The sequence below is a fragment of the Mandrillus leucophaeus genome, unplaced genomic scaffold, assembly GCF_000951045.1.
Source record: "Mandrillus leucophaeus isolate KB7577 unplaced genomic scaffold, Mleu.le_1.0 Scaffold533, whole genome shotgun sequence".
NCBI classification, from domain to species: Eukaryota; Metazoa; Chordata; class Mammalia; order Primates; family Cercopithecidae; genus Mandrillus; species Mandrillus leucophaeus.
Genome location: NW_012105731.1, coordinates 324,662 through 342,004, shown reverse-complemented (window position 1 = coordinate 342,004; position 17,343 = coordinate 324,662). Strand labels below are relative to the sequence as shown.

Sequence of the window (17,343 nt, the reverse complement as noted above, 5' to 3'; positions counted from 1 at the left end):
ACCGACCGGAGGACCCTGGCTGCGCCGGCTGCGCGTCCCCGCCTTGGAACTTTTTGCCGCCGGCCTGGGGTTCCAGATGCGAGGCTTGGGGCTGGGGGACACGTACATCTGTACACGTGTGTGATCCAATAAAACATTTGCTCCTCTCCTTGAAGCCGCGGCTTTTTATGACAGCTTCTGCATGTCAGAGACACTTGCCTCCTTCTTTGGGTTATAAACTTTTGATGCCAGAGCTCTGCAGAACGTGCCCAACTGAATCTTAAAGTAGCGTCTCGAAGAGAGAGGCAGAGAAAGCGCAATCTGTGACCTTCATCCCCGCACCTTGCTACCTCCTCTCCCCTCCGGGCTGCCTCCCTCCTCCCCAGGGGAGCGTCAAGAAAGCGCTTTTTGGATGCAGGAGGGGGCATCTGGTTCTGCCAGGCTGGAAAGCAGAGGCAGGATCTGAGGAAGAATTCTTGGACCCCGGAGAGCCTGGACTCCTCTCTTCTCCGTCCCCCTGCTCCTGGCGAGCTCTGCCCCTTCCCTCCTCCCCGCACCGCTTCCTGAGCCGGCTGGTGCGCGGGGCGGGGGACCAGGACCGTGCGGCTGCCGGAGTTCTGGGAAGTTGTGGCTGTCGAGGATGGGGGTCTGTGGGTACCTGTTCCTGCCCTGGAAGTGCCTCGTGGTCGTGTCTCTCAGGCTGCTGTTCCTTGTACCCACAGGAGTGCCCGTGCGCAGCGGAGATGCCACCTTCCCCAAAGCTATGGACAACGTGACGGTCCGGCAGGGGGAGAGCGCCACCCTCAGGTAGGGAGCTGTCCTTCCGCGGGGCCGGGCCCCTGGGCTGCGGTCGCTGGGCAGAGGTGGGGAGAGGGGGACCGGAGCGCGAGGGCCTTGTGCAGGCCCGAGGGGCGCCCGCTTGCGCGCTGCCGTGCCGACCGCCGTGCCCCTGGACGGGTTTGTCGTGTGCTCCGTCTATGCCGCTCCAGGATCTTATGCGTGAACCTCGAAGTCCACGTGTGGGACTCCATGGTTCTATGAAGCCATGACAGGCTAGATTCTCTCCTGCGTGGGCACCAAGATGAGAACATGAGGGCATGGATTTGAAACACTGGGTGGCTAGCCTGAGCCCCTTGGATGGCTGTCACAGGCCAGAAGGTACATGATGAGGCAGGATCGTCCTCAGGGCCACCAGGCTAGCCCCTATCAGAGATGCACCTCAAATGTAAGGCTGTGCAAATACCAGTGCCAGGCCACGGCCTGTTGTGAGTCTTCTCAAGACCCAGGACTCCTGCCAAACCTGGTGTAGTGCTCCTAGGGTCCCTATTGTAAATTATTAGAGCAGTTTTATTTTTGCAGGCTGGGTCCAAGGAAAGGAAACATGTAGCTTTTATGCAACAACATCAGTCCTATGTGAAAAGCACAATAGGAGAGCTTTTTGTTTTACCTTAATGAGTTACAGAGAATCACTTGCATGCTCCAGGCAGAGAGGGGGAGAATCTTGGAATATGAACCTTTGGGGACTGGGCTTGCTGCGGCAGAGACTTTAATAAAAATGCAGCCACCACTTTCCACCAGCTCAGCAGATATCATCTTTTATCCCTTTAATGAGGCAGTTCTGGTCCTAGGAGACAGATTCAGGGACGTCCCAGCTTAACTATGTCTCACAATGTACACAGGGCGAATGCATTTGCCCTGCCGATGACTTTGATGGTTATGGTGAAAATAAAACATCCTGACCCAGATTCTGCAGCCAGAATGCCTGGCTTCTCCTAGGAGAGTGTGAGGGTGGGAGTTCTTCCTGTTCCTCCCTTGGCTTTCCTGGTGGAACCTTTCCTGCATCTAGACAAGCCTCTCCCTGGAGGAGGAAAGACAGGTCTCTGGGACACCAGAATTCTTTCCCTAAGCGCAAGGGTGAAGGTTGCCTTCTGCCACTTGGGGTGATACTTAGCTGGATCTTTTTTTAAGTTAGAGAACAGGTCCCAGAACCCTGTGTGCTGTTTCTCAGAAGCCCAAAGCAAATGGAGAAAAAAGGAGAATTGAGAGGCCTTTTAGATGGTAGATGTGAGGGAAAAGTCCTCCTGGCCATGTGGGTACCGCTCAGCCTGCCCCAGACTAGAATGTAATATCCCTACTTCATTGCTTCAAAGAAGGTTCCATGAGGAATCTGGGAACATTTCCCAATAAGCATTTGCAGTAGACTAGTTGGCTTAAAGATATGAATAGCACACAGGTTATAATACATGTTAACCAAGGAAATGTCAGTAAATATTACTAGTGTTCAGGGATGTTGATGCTGCCACACACCTCTTTACCATCTAATGTGCCACTGGGGGCTAAGAGGTCTAGCACTGAATAGGATCTGAGCCCCGAATTTTCCAAAATCCTCTGTCCTCTTCCTTTCCCCCCAAATTAAACCAGAAAGCTTGAAAACTTGAGCTTTCTGCTTTCTGAGATGCAAGAAGACGATTCCACCAGCAGAGGGCCAGCTTCGATCTACCAATTTTTTATTAGCTGTTGGCCTGTTTTCATGATCTCAGTTCTAATGTTGAGCAGCTGGGCTTGGGAATGGGGATGGGAATAAAAAAAGAAAAGCTGAATAGTTGCTTTTTGTTCTTTGCAGAGAAAAAGAATAACTTACATGTTCTAGCATAACTGTTATCTGTTACCTGGTTGCATGGTGTAATTTTTGTTTAAGTAAGCACATGTCTCATGTTGATTTTGCGTCTCTTCTATACATTTACCCCAGAATAGAGAAATTCAGCACGTTATCTACATTTTAATCTCTTTAAATCCTCATTCTCTTAGCTCATGTCATCTTCTCTTTTATTATTTTCTTCCTTCGTTTTTATCAGATGCTCCCATAATGTATACGTTCATCTGTTACTCATTATTTTCTTTCTTTTTTGTCTTTATCACTTAAGTCTTCTTATTCCTTGATTTTTTAAGGTTTTGATTTCACTGCTACCACAGTGTTTCTTAAAAGAACATAAACATCGTCTGCAAATTTCTGTATGTCCCCATCTCTCTCCTTTTGTTTTTACTCTTTTGCTCTATTGGTTAAGAGTTGTGTGCTGTGTGCCCATCTTAACAAATAACTGATTTGTCAGTACTCCGAGGGAGAGTCCATGTTTTCCGTTTCTGGAAGCCCGTGGCTTTAACCCTAGGTAAATATACCATGTTTTATTTGGTGGTGTTTTTTGCTGTGTAAGTTGTAATTCTTAAGTATGGTTTCTTACTCTTTTGTCTCCTTAAAGACATTCATTAGGGATTCATTACTTGGGAACTGAGTGTTCCAAGCGCATTGCATGTTTAGAATGCACCAAAAAACACTGAATGATACCCATGCCCATCACACGGAAAACACTTTTAATGTGGTTGTCCTGGGTCAAAGTATCTTGAATCTGTTTTAAATCTTGAATGAAGTCCCATGAAGAGGAGAGAGACCTAGTAGGAAAAGCAAAGGAGTCAAGAAACCTGGGTCTGCCTTTAAATTTCCCAGAGAAAAAACTGCACAGCTTAGAGAAGAATGATTTCCCTCCTTTGGGATATCAGTTTTGTTGTGACAGGTCTTTGATTGCTCTGAGGGACATTAGGAAGTGCTGTGCCAAAGATGACACTGAAGTTTTGAACGTGGATGAAACTCATTTTCTATAAGTGAGGCAATATTATCTTCCTCATAACTACTTCATAGGGCTACTTGAAAAGTAAAAATAATTATTTGAATATTGAGTTATTTTGCCCTCTTGGAAGAGGAGATGATATGGAAAATGAAGGTGCTATTCACTATGGTTGAATTATAGCTTCCATGAATCTGATTTGAATTCATTATTACAAATGGGCCCTCTTGGCCAGAATCACTTCATTACAATTATCTGCTGTTGGGTTGAAAATGTTCTGTGCTCTCTATTAGATTAGATATGACAAGAATCAAGAAGTCATGTGTCTGAATCAATGCCCACATCAGTAAAGGAGCCCAGGATGCTCAGTGTGGTCAGCTGGTGTCTATTAAGCCATCTCAGCAGAGTGAATGATGGCCAGTTGTGCTTTCTTCACAGGCCTCAATCTCCTCCAGGTTTGCTTGAGTTCCTCTGTGGGTCCACATCATCTGTGTACATGAACATTTTGAGGGGCTGTGGTGAGGTGGAGGCAAGGTTGTTGCTGTAACTGTTCCACTCAATGGGAAAAGTTCCGACCAACATACGGGGTTTTCTTTCTGGTTTGCTTTTGTTTCGGTGTTTTGTGTTTTTTATTTCAACAGCAGGATAATCAGTTTTGCTGATCCAGGCTTGCTGATCTGGGATTATGCTTAATGGCTCTTTTCTAAAATGTCCCTGCATTTTCATTTGGAGTTCTGAACTAATCCATTCAAAATCAAGTATTTGAGGTTTAACTACTGCCAAGGAATAATCTGAGCAGTGGGATTTTGCCAAAGCAACCTGGGCAGTAGAGTTTCCAAAGATAAAGTTCTGTTGTTTGCCTGGGTGTGTTTCCGTACTTTGCACCTACCTTCAGTTCTTTTTTATGTAAATGAGAAGATTTTGAGTCGCCATTAGACTATTCAAAACAAACACCTGATTTTTCCATTTCAGTGTTTCAGTTGCCCAGGATGAATAAGAACTGGGTACATTTAAAGACTTTACTCCTAGTCTGGGAAGATAAAGACATTAAGAGAGACTCAAGCAGGGACAGGTCCATAAAGGACCTCTCAAGTGGTGGCACGAACCTGGTTGGAGTTATCTGGGATGCTTTTTAGAAATTCCATTGCCAGGAATTGATGATGCTAGGAATTCCATCCCAGATTGATGATGTCAAAATTCCTGGGTTTGGGGATGGATGTGGCCATTGAAAACATCTTTTCCAGTATTTCTGATGTGGAGCCAGAATCGAGAACACTGCTCTAAAGCCCTTTCTGGCTCTAGAGCCTCTGAGCAAGGCTTATCCAGTGTCCCTGCTTTCCAAGGAAGCATCTTCCCCATGTGTGCCTGCACCTCATGGGCAATGTCAATGCCCTAGAAAGCTCAGTGTTTGGGGGCCTAGGCACCTGGGATGGATTCTTACTCTACCTCTCACTAACTCCACGGCCTTGAACATTTCAGTTGAATTGTGTACATACAGGAACAGTATCTATTAAACCTGGTCTGCATTATCAGATGAAAGGAAGTATATGGGTTGTTCCATGAGCCATAAAGCAACATATATGTGCAAGTTATTACTGGTACTAAGTTGAACTCCTCAATAACAACTGACAATACTCTCAAATGTTTTTCAGTTTTGTACGCTCCATCTTGTTCTTCCTCTATCCCCACACTTACACACAGCTTTAAAGTGTATTAGGCTTTTCACAGTTCCACCCAGAATTCTTTCTGCGAGTGGTCAAGAATTGCCCTCGTCAGAGTTCCAGTAACCCTCGCTGCACAGATACACACTAGGACCTATTTTTTCATGTGTGATTATGGTTAGTCTGGGGGCTCCTGGAGCTTAGGAGCTGTGCCTTATGTATTATTGACGACAGATACTGTGGTGGATACTAAAGATTAAAACAAATAACTATTGGTTTAATGCTTTAATCCGTCTTAATGGGAAACAACCACTTCTAGTGTATTATTGCCTCTACAGCAATGAAACTCTTATATCTAAACAATTTTATTATCTTCAAAATATGATCCTGGGATATTCAGGCACAGCAGTTGGTTAGAGGTCTTGGAGGCCTGAGGGACTTTTGGATTTCACCCAAATCACTTGCCAGAGGGGACGGTTGAATCTACCAGTGATGGCAGTCTGATCCAAACTATGCAAAGTCTTCACTATCCCTGAGGGCAAGACAACAAGCAGGGTGGCAGAGTGAAGAGCAGTAGTATTACTGCTTTTTAGCAGCAGTAGAGAAACACACTTGGAAAGTGTACCTGTCTCTGCAGAGACAGGGCCTTGTGGGCCCAAGAAGATACACAATGCAGGGAGGCAGCAAGGAGGTTGGCATGTCCTGGGTTGGGTCATGGTTGCAGGATCCAGCAGGCCTGGGAGAGCAAGGCTATATTGACTCCGTGACACTCTCTGACATCCCTGATTGGTGGGAATGAGTCTGCCTCCCCAGCACACACACACCACACAAACACACACACACCACACAAACACACACACATACACCCCCCCACACACTACACACACACACACACACCACACTCCACACACACACAACACACACACACCACACACACACACATCACACACACACCACATACCACCCCACACACACCATACACCCCACACACACCACTCACACACCACACACCCCCCACACATACATTCCACACACACACACCACACACACACATACACCACACACACACCACACACACACACAACACAGAAACACACCACACACATACTCCACACACACCACACACATACACCACACAAACACACACCACACACTCCACACACACACACCACACACACATACACCACACACACACCACACAAACACACACCACACACACACACCACACAAACACACACCACACACACCACACACACACACCACACACATACATACACCACACACACCACACACACCACACACACCACACACACACTCCGCACATACATACAAACCACACACACACACATACAACACACAAACACACCACACACACACCACACACACCATGCACACATACACCACACAAACACACCACACACACCACACACACACCACACACACCACACACACCACACACACACCACACACACACCACACACACCACACACACACCGCACACACACTCCACACATACAAACCACACAAACACACACACACACCACACACCACACACACCACACACTCCACACATACACACACCACACAAACACACACATACACCACACACACACCACACACACCACACACACTCCAGGCATACACACACATACACACACCACACAAACACAGACACCACACGCACACCACACACACCACACACACTCCACACACACACCGCACACCACACACACACCGCACACCACCCACACACACACACACGCATGGGCACGCGCTCCCTCTCTCTGAAGCAGGCCATGGGAGAAGATGTTTTAAAGCATTAGAAATACATGTTCCATGGCTTTCTGAACCTTTCTGGAAAAATCAGCAGCTCTTATCTAAGCCCTTTGGGTAATTGTTTAACCTTTTTAAGTAAATTTGGCCCTCGGACTCGGTGTAGCTCTGTCTTTCTCATTTCCTTTCCTTCTGGTTTCTAAAAAAGGACTCTGCCCTCGGCCCACTCGCCGTGCTCACTAGGTGGCTCGCTCTGGGGGCGCTGGGGAGCCGGTCTGGCGGCAGTTTTTACAGATCTGATGGGATCCGGCAGCAAGACGCAGTGGAGAGGAAGAGTCAAGCAGGTCTCATTTGACCTTCCCAGGGGAGGACTTTTAAAATTACTTATTATTAACGGGAAGCTGTCTTCAGTCATGAGATGAGAAGAGGGAATTACAGTCCAAGACATCTTTAGGGCCGGCAGAAATTTGCATTGCCTAGTAAGTTAGAAACCAAGAGCTAACTTTTCTTCATTTTCTTTCTTTCTTTTTTCTAACATATACAAGACAGCACCAAATTATTTCAGGTTTGTTTGTTTATTGTTTGCCTTGAGTGAAGCCGCTCTTGCTCCTGTTAGGTGTAATTGGAGCTCAAGTTTGCATGAAATGGGTCTGGGGGAGGGGTGCACTCTTTTCATCTTGGTCCATTCTCAGGCCCCTGTTGTCTCCCAATAAATGACACTGCCTGCTTGATGCTTTTTATACCCTGGTGTATTTTCTTTTAAGAAGTGAGCATTGAAGCTGTGATATCCAGGCTGCTCAGCACTGCCTAGCCTAGATCTGTGTATAGCTTTCCTGGTAGAGAAGTTGAGAGAAGGGAACTGTCTGCACCGTGCTCCACTACAAGATAACACTGCAGAGCCTTTAACAAAACCTGCAAGAGCCCAGGGGTGAGGGAAGGTTGTGGGGTGGGGACATGCTGATGCTATTGACACAAACAAAAGCTCCTGTTGTACATGGTTTGCTATGTGTCAGATGCCACAGTAATTACCTAACACTTCATGTAATTTTCAGACCATTACAATCCCTATTAACAGCCTAGGGGTCCAGGTTTAGAACAGTTAAACCACTTTGCCTTTGGTCACGTGGTTATCATGTGTCAGAGTCTGCATCTGCTCCTAGAAAACCTTTCTGCTTCTTTTCAATTTCATAGTTTCATAGTATATACATGTAGAGTCCTCCCCGGATATAGAGGACAGAGAAAACTTCCAAGTGCCACAAGCGGAAATAAACCAAACACATCCTTTCTGTTCCCGGAGGTCAGGAAATGTGCGTTTCAGTTGAAGGCTGCAGCTGTCTGCTGTCCCAGCTTTAGAATCTCCTTGCTTTGTGGAGCTTCCCTCCCCTCACCCGCACTCAAGTGAAGCCCATCTAGTACCACCTTCTGAGGCTGGAAATGGTGCACGCTGCAAACACTGAGCAACATGACAGGGCCCAACACGTTCAACGGGGCATCATTGGTGCTCATGGCTTTGAACCTGCCCTAAATGTTGTACTCTCCTGTTACTTGACCTCCCATAGCACATGTGGAACCTCAAAGGGCCTGCAAACTAAGACAGCGTGAGCCGGTCACTTCTTGGTAAGAACCCAACAATGAGACCTGTGAAGATGAGGGATACCAAAGTATAGAAGGAGAAGTAATTTGTTTAAACCCTAAAATATGTCACCCCAATATCCTCCCTCTCATCCTTATATTCACGTTTTAATTTAAGACCATGAACACAGAGAGCATAGGCCTTGCCACGGATTCATACCCCAGAGAAAACCATGTGACTCGCTTTGACTTGCTGGTCCCTGGAGATACATAGTACTTAAATCAAAGCGATGCTGAAGGTCTTGACCTGGCTTCCCAAGAAAGTGCTGATCAAGGCCCGGCGCGGTGGCTGACGCCTGTAATCCCAGCACTTTGGGAGGCCGAGACGGGCAGATCACGAGGTCAGGAGATGGAGACCATCCTGGCTAACACGGTGAAACCCCGTCTCTACTAAAAATACAAAAAACTAGTCGGGCGAGGTGGCGGGCGCCTATAGTCCCAGCTACTCGGGAGGCTGAGGCAGGAGAATGGCGTGAACCCAGGAGGCGGAGCTTGCAGTGAGCTGAGATCCGGCCACTGCACTTCAGCCTGGGCAACAGAGCTAGACTCTGTCTCAAAAAAAAAAAAAAAAAAAAGTGCTGATGAATAAAATTTTTAGAAATTGGTTTTGAATATTAAACATTTTCAGTGGATCTGAAGATTTATGGCATCTCAATTAACCAAGTTTCCACTGCATAATCAGAATAAAGAATGTTATCAGTGGTTGTTAAGTTTTCTGGCTAGTCCACAGAAGACAATTCAACTCACAATTACCCAAAATGCTATATACCAGCAATGAAGAATAACAGAAAACAACGTTGTTGTAGAAGTAATTACGCAAAAGAGAGAAAAATGAATACGGTAATTTTCTATTTATTGTGAATGCCAATGTTGAAGAAAAGTAAGTGTAATTAGAAGAAGATAATATGGAAACATTTCTCAAAGATATTTCTGAATGCTTTCTGAAGTTTTGGAGTTTGTTGTATTGTTTCCAGTGCTTACCGTCTGCCTGTTCACCCAAAGGATCTTTCTGGACACCACTTCACATCCAGGCAGCAGGAGAGGTCTAGGCCAAGTGACACTGGCTCCTGTCTACCCTGCTCATGTGCAATTAAACAGTTTATTTTCAGACACACGCCCTGTGTCCCAGTTATCGGGCCACCTTGACTACCCACTGATGCCTCCTGGTCATTGTTTGGAACCTCCTGTGATGGAGAAAAAAAGGAGTCACCATGTGTACACCCAGGGAATGGAGTAAGTCAGGGGTTTATTAGAGAGGCTGTGCTCACACTGAGATATTGTCTGTAAGGCACCCTGTGTAAGAGGGAGGAATTACAGAACTCAAATTTTTACCGCCCTGTGCTTTTGTATGCCATCTCTAAAGATAGTCCTCTTCCAATTGTCATTTTTATGGCTTCTCCCATGCCCTTTGTTAAATGCATTAATATCTTCTATCTTGTGTTCTCAGCGTCTAACAGAATACCTAATGCTTAGTAGGTGCTCTGAGTTTTCTAAAAAGATTAATGCTTCTCCTTTATCTCTTATCTCTCTCTCTCTCTCTGTTTCTTCTTTCTCTCTCTCTCACACATACACACACACACATATCTCCCTTTTCTAATGAAGATATTCTCACTCATGTTGAATAATTCAAAAGTCACTGAAATTACAACCATAGAGTCTGGCATTTGAATCCTAGTTGAGATACTAATATTTCCCTAAATAGTTGGTATTTCACTTGTCCTTCCTCTGTCTGCTTGCTATAATTGGAGTATTTGATAACTGCACAATATCATTGAAGCCACAGGCAGGAGATTCTGACCATTTGACAGGGAGGAATACCTGCTTTCTCCCTTCACCAAGGTCACATAATAGAGCCTGGCACATTCTGGAAGAATACCTGCAAATTTCAGGGATTGGAAAAGCCAATGTGAGTCATCTCTAAACACTCCAGAGGGCATCTCAGGATGAAGGAATTCATGGACCCATCTCCCTGGGTCCTAAAATGCAGCTGCTTCTGTCACAAGCTCTCACGATGAGGTCCCTGAATATGTATCAGCAACATGCCTCGTGCTGTACCTGTGCAGTGAAAACAGTTATAGAATGTTCTTGATTATATGCTCTGCTTTATGATGGGCGAGTCAATGGGTGCTTAGTGAAATGTAAGATAAAGTATAACCTCTATCAAGAGGTTAAGAACACTGACTTTACAGTCAAAAGGCTCATTTCAAATCCCAACTCTGGTACTTAATGGCTATATGTGGTTGGACAAGTGACTCAATTTTTCTAAGCCTCAATTTCCTGATTTTAAAAAAAAAGTAAGGACTAGATACCCACTTCACTGGGCTGATGGGAGGCAGTAAATGATATCAAGTTTGTAAAGACTTCAGATTAAAGTCTTACATTGCAGCAAGAGCACAATAAACAGTTGCTATTAAGTTATATATATATATTTATCCATGCAGCATATATATGTGTGCACACACATACACGAGAAACTGAATTCACGATTAATCCATGCAGCATTTATTGGGTACCCACCAGCACTATTCTAGGCAGTGTGGAAATTACAAAGCTAAATTAATTCTAGAATCTTCTCTCTGAGCATTCATGTATGGTGAATATGTGACTATGTTTGCAGGACACAGAGCCCACAACACGGGAAAGGGGGATGGAGGAAGAGAGATGGATAAAAAGAGAAGGAGAAAGAAAATCTGCTTAAAAGTAAAATGCACCCTATTAGCGTTCACATCAGTGTATTGGACAAGTATATTTGGAACCACCACTTCACTAGGTATAGAACATTTTTGTACCCCAAAAAGCTCCTCCATGCCCCCGTTTTTATTGTGGTAAAAATCCATAGAATGTATCATGTAAACCAATTTTAAATATACAGTTCGGTGGCATTAAGTATGTTGACGTTGCTGTGCCACCGTCACCACCATCCCTCTCCAGAACTTATTTCTTCTTCCTAAACTGAAACTCAGAATCCATTAAATAGTAACTCCCCATTCTTCCCTCCCCCCAGCTTCTGGATACTACTCTTCTATTACTCTTCTATTCTACTACTTTTCTTTTTGTCTCTATGTTTTGACGGCACTAGGTACCTCAGATAAGTGGTATTTTATAGTATTTGTCCTTCTGTAACTAGCTTACTTAAGTTATTTATACATACGGTCTTTAAGGTTCATCCATGCTGTAGCATGGGCCAGAATTTCTTTCTTTCTTCAGGCTGTGTTCTGTGGCATGTATAGGCCACGTTTGTTTATTCATTCATCCTTTGATGGACACTTGGATTGCATTCACTCGTGTGAATAATGCTGCTATGAACTTAGGTGTACAAATATCTGTTTGAATCCCAGCTTTCAATTCTTTTGGTATATGCCCAGAAGTGGAATTGCGGGATCACATGGTAATTGTATGTTTAATTTTTTTGAGGAAACGCCGCACAGTTTTCATAGTGGTAGAGTCATTTTATATTCTCACCAGCAATACAGAAGAGTTCCAACTTCTCCACCTTCTTGCCAACACTTATTTTCTGTTTTTATTATTTTCATGAATAGTGACTTTAATGGCTGAGAAGTGGCATCTCACTGTGATTTTGACTTGCATTTCCCTATTGATTAGTGATGTTGATATGCTTATTGACCATTTGTATATTCTTCTTTGGAGAAATGTCTATTCAAGTTGATTGCCCATTTTTAAACTGGATTGTTTCTTTGTTTTTCAACTGTTGGAGTTTTATATATTCTGGATATTGACCCTTATCAGATATATGACTCACAAATATTTCCTCCCATTCTGTGGATTGCCTTATTACTCTTTTGATAGCATCTTTTGATGAAGAAAAGTTTAACATTTTACTGTAGTTCAATTTGTCTTTTCTTGTTTTTTCCTTTTGTTGTCTGTGCTTTCGGTATCAGATCTGGTACCAAAATTTGGTACCAGATTTGTTATAGAAGATTTGGTATTTGGTATACCAGATTTGGTCTAGAAGGCACTGACAAATCTGATCTCATGAAGCTTTTTTCCTATCTTAAATTTTTTTTATAGTTTTAGCTCTTATGTTTAAGCCTGTGATCCATTTTGAGGGTTTTTGTTTTTTAATATGGTGTAATATGAGTCTGACTTCATTCTTTTGTATGTCAATATCCAGTTTTTTCAACACCATTTGTTGAAAAGACTGTACTCTCCCCACTGAATGGTCTTGGTATCCTTGTTAAAAGTAATTTGAGCATGCATTCAAGGGTTTATTTCTGGGGTCTCTCTTTCATTCTGTTGGTCTGTATGTCTGTCATTATACCAGGACCACACCATTTTGATTACAGTAGCTTTGTGGTATATTTTGGAAGCCAGGAAGATCGAGACCACTAACTTTGTTTATAGTTTTCAAGATTGTTTTGGCTATTTCCAGTCTCTTGAAATTTCATATAAATTTTAGGATTGACTTTTCTATTTCTGCAATGGAATGGGTCGATTGCTTTTGATTGAATTAATTATATTAAGTCTACCAATTCATAAACACAGCATGTCTTTTCACTTATTTTTGTGCTCTTTAATTTATTTCAACAATGTTTTGAGTTTCAGTGTACATACGACTCTTCCACCTTCTTAGTTAAGTTTATTCCTAAGTATTTTATTCTTCTTGGTGCTATTGGAAATAAATTTATTTTCTTTATGTTTTCAGATTGTTTATTGTCAGTTTATAGAAATGCAATGGATTTTTGTGCTGATTTTGTATTCTATAATGTAATTTGTTTATTAGTTCTAATTTTTGTGCATGTTTATGGAATCTTCAGAGTTTTCTACACATAAGATTATACCACCTGTGAACAGAGATAGATTTACCTCTTCCTTTCCTTTTTTGATGCTTTTATCATCTTTATTTTTATTTTTTGAGACAGGGTGCCACACTGTCTCACTCTGTCACACAGGCTGGAGTGTAGTGACACAATCATGGCTCACTGTAGCCTCAACCTTTCAGGTTCATATGATTCTCCCACCTCATCCTCTCAAGTAACTGGAACCACAGGTGCAGGCCACCACATCAGGCTAATTTTTGTATTTTTTGTAGAGACAGGGTTTTACCATGTTCTACAGACTGGTCTCAAACTCCTGGGCTCAAGCTATCTGCCTGCTTTGGGATCCCGTAGTACTGGGATTATAGGTGTGAGCCACTGCACCCAGCCTATCTTTTTCTTTATTGCTTCAGGTAGAATGCCCAGTACTATATTGAGTAGAAGTGATAGAAGCAGACACTCCTGCCGTGGTTCTAATCTTAGAAGAAAAACTTTCCGTCTTTTCTCATTTAGTATGTTGAGTATGTTTTAGCAGTGGGATTTTTACATATGACCTTTATTAAGGTTACATAATTTCTTCCTATTCCTGGATTTATTGAGTATTTTTTATATTAAATGGTGTTAAATTTTGTCAAATGCATTTTCTGTATCAGTTGAGATGGTCATGTGTTGTTTTGTTTTTTCCTTCAGCTGGTTAATGTGGTATATTCATTGATTGACTTCCTTATGTTGAAACATCCTTGCATTGCAAAAATAAAGCTCACTTGGTTATGAGTATAATTCTTTTAATATGCTTTGAATTCATTTTACTGACATTTTGTGAAAGATTTTTACATTAATATTTACAAGGGACATTGGACTAGTATTGGGTTTTTTTTGTTGTTGTTGTTGTTTTGATAATGTCTTTGTCTGATTTTGTTATCAAAATAATGTTGCCTTATAGAGTGAGTTTGGAAGTGTTCTCTCCTCTTGAATTTTTTGGGAGAGTCATAGGAAAACTGTTAATTCTCCTATAAATGTTTGATAAAATTCACCAGTGATGCTATCTGGTCATGGGCTTTTCTTTTTTGGGAGGTTCAGATTTTCAATTTCTTTGCGATTCAGTCTTGACAGACTCTGTCTTTCTAGAAATTTGGCCATTTTATCTAGGTTAATTGATTTGCTGGCACGTACTTGTTCACAGTACTCTTTTATAATCCATTTTATTTCTATAAATTGAGTTATACCATGCCCTTTTAATTTTTGATTTTAGTTATTTGAATTTTATTTTTTTCTTAGTCAATCTAACTAAAGTTTTGCCCATTTTGTTATCATTTTAAGGAAAAAACTCATGATTTCACTGATTTTTTTCTATTTTTCCCATTCTCTATTTTGTTTATCTTTCCTATAATTTTTGTTAGTTTCTTTCTTCTGCTAGTTTTGTGTTTAGTTTGTTTTTCTTTTTTTTTTTAGTTCCTTAAGGCTTAAAATTAGATTGTTGGGTGTTTTTTTTTTTTTTCTTTTTTGTTGTAAGTGTTTAGTGCTATGAATTTCTATCCTAATACTGCTTGTATTGCATCCTATAACTTTTGGTATGTTGTGTCTTCATTTTCATTTGTCACAAGATTGTTATAAAAATTCTGTTTTTTTTTTATTCATTGATTGTTTGAGAGTGTGTTAATTTACACATATTTGTGGATTTCCAGTTTTCCTTATGCTGTTGTTTTCAAGTTTTATTTCATTCTAATTAGAATAGATACTTGATATGATTTCTGTCTTTTTAAATTTACTAATACTTATATTTTGCCTTAACATGATCTATCCTGAAGAATGTTTTATGTCCACTTGAGAAAAATGTGTTTTCTGCCTTTGCTGGGTGGAGTGTTCCGTACACTTCTGTTATGTCTAATTGGTCTGTAGTGTTGTTCAAGTTCTTTATTTCCTTATTGATCTTATGTCTGTTTGTTATATCTGTTATTGAAAGTGGAGTGCTAATGTCTCCTACTGGTCTTGTAGAGCAATTTCTCTGTTCAATTCTGTCAGCGTTAGTTTTATATATTCAGATGCTCTGCTATTTGGTATATATGTTTACATTTTTTGTATCTTGTTGGTAAATTGACCTCTTTATTATTACATAACATCATGTGTTTTTTGTGAGAGTTTTGACTTAAAGTCTATTTTGTGTGATATCCCATAGACACCTCTGGTCTCTTTTGTTTACTATTTGTAGAGCAAATGCTTTTTCAACCTTTCACTTTTGAACTATGTGTGCATTTAAATCTTAACTGGGTGTCTTGGGTACAGCATATAGTTGGATGCTGTTTTTTTAATCCATTCTGCCCATCTGTGTTTTTAGATTGTGGCGTTTAATCCATTTACATTTAAAGTAATTGATGATAAAGTAATCACTGACTTACTATGCTGTTTTGTTACATATTTTTTCTATACACTTTGTAAGTTTTTTTGTTCCTCATTTCCTCCTTTACTGTCTTCCTTTGTGTTTAGTTTATTTTTTATTTATTGGTAGGGATGCATTTTGATTTATTCTCGTTCTATTTTGTGTATGTTCTATAGGTATTTTCTTTATGATATATCCCCATGTTTTGCACGTAGGGCTTATATACAATATCCTGAGGTTAGAAAAGACTATTTTAAATTGATAACGTAAGTTACATACAAAAACTCTACTCCTTGACAGCTTGGATCCCACTATATGTTACTGATATCACAAATTATTGGTTTATACATTGTGTACCCATGAACATGGATTTATTATTATGTATAGTTTTATCTTTTAAGTCCTATGAAAGAATAAAATTGGAGTTATAAACTAAAATGACAATAATACAGGTTTTTTTGGCATATGTCCATATATTATATTTACCAGAGAACTTTATATTTTCATACAAATTTGAATTACTTTCCAACTTTCTTTTGTTTCAACTTGAAGGACTCTCTTTCATATTTCTTGAAGTGCAGGTCTAGTGGTAATGAATTCCCTCAGCTTTTGTTTATATGGGGATGTCTTAATTTCTTTCTCATTTTTGAAGGACAGCTTTGCTGGATATGGATTTATTGGGTGACAGATTTGTTTGTTTGATTTTGATTTTTCCTTTTAGCACATTAAGTATAAAATCCACTGCCTTCTGGGAGGCAAGGTTTCTGCTGAGAAATTCAGTGATGATCTTGTTGAGAATCTCTTGTAAATGATGAATTAGTTTCTTGCTGCTTTCAAGATTCTCAATTTCTCTTTGGTCTTTGACATTTTATTATAATATATTTCAGTGTGGGTAACTTTGGGTTTATCCTACTTACAGTTCATTGAGCTTCTTATATGTATATGTCCATTTCTTTCTTCAACTTTGGAACATTTCCAGTAGTTACATATTCAAATAAACTCTCTTCCCTTTTCTCTGTTTCTTTTCCTGGAACTCTCATAATGCATATATTGGTCTACTTTGTGGTGTTTCTTAAGTCCCTTAGGCTTTATTCCCATTTCTTCTTTCTTTAATCTTCAGACTGAATAATTTCAAATGATCCGTCTTCAAGTTCACTGATTGTTTTTTCTGCTTGTTCAAGTCTGATGTATTTTTCAGCTCCAGAATTTGTGTTTGGTTGTTTTCTTCTTCTTTTTCTATTATTTCATCCCGTTGTTCAGAGTCTAATTTTATCCATATATTGTTTGCATGATTACTTTTTATTCTTTGTTAAGTGTTTCTTTAGCTCTTTGAGCATATGTAAGGCAGTTTTTATAAAGTCTTTTCAGGTAAGTTTAAAGTCTATGTTTCTTCAGGAACATCTTGTGGAGATTTATTTTTTTTTTTCCTTTGAATGGGACATATTTTACTGTTTCTTTGTATGCCTAGTGACCTTTTGTTGAAAATTTGACATTTGAAAAAACAATTACCTCTTCAAGTCTTTGTA

The 17,343-nt window shown here is 41.0% G+C and overlaps 1 protein-coding gene across 1 annotated transcript in view; it reads left to right on the top strand.

Annotated features, from left to right (window-relative positions):
* The window catches only part of OPCML (opioid binding protein/cell adhesion molecule-like), a 930,171-nt gene that overhangs the window by 625,312 nt on the left and 287,516 nt on the right, over positions 1 to 17,343 (top strand). The window contains exon 2 of the mRNA XM_011997211.1: positions 702 to 786. Within this exon, the coding sequence (XP_011852601.1) occupies positions 702 to 786 (85 nt within the window). The remainder of the gene's footprint in view (positions 1 to 701; positions 787 to 17,343) is intronic.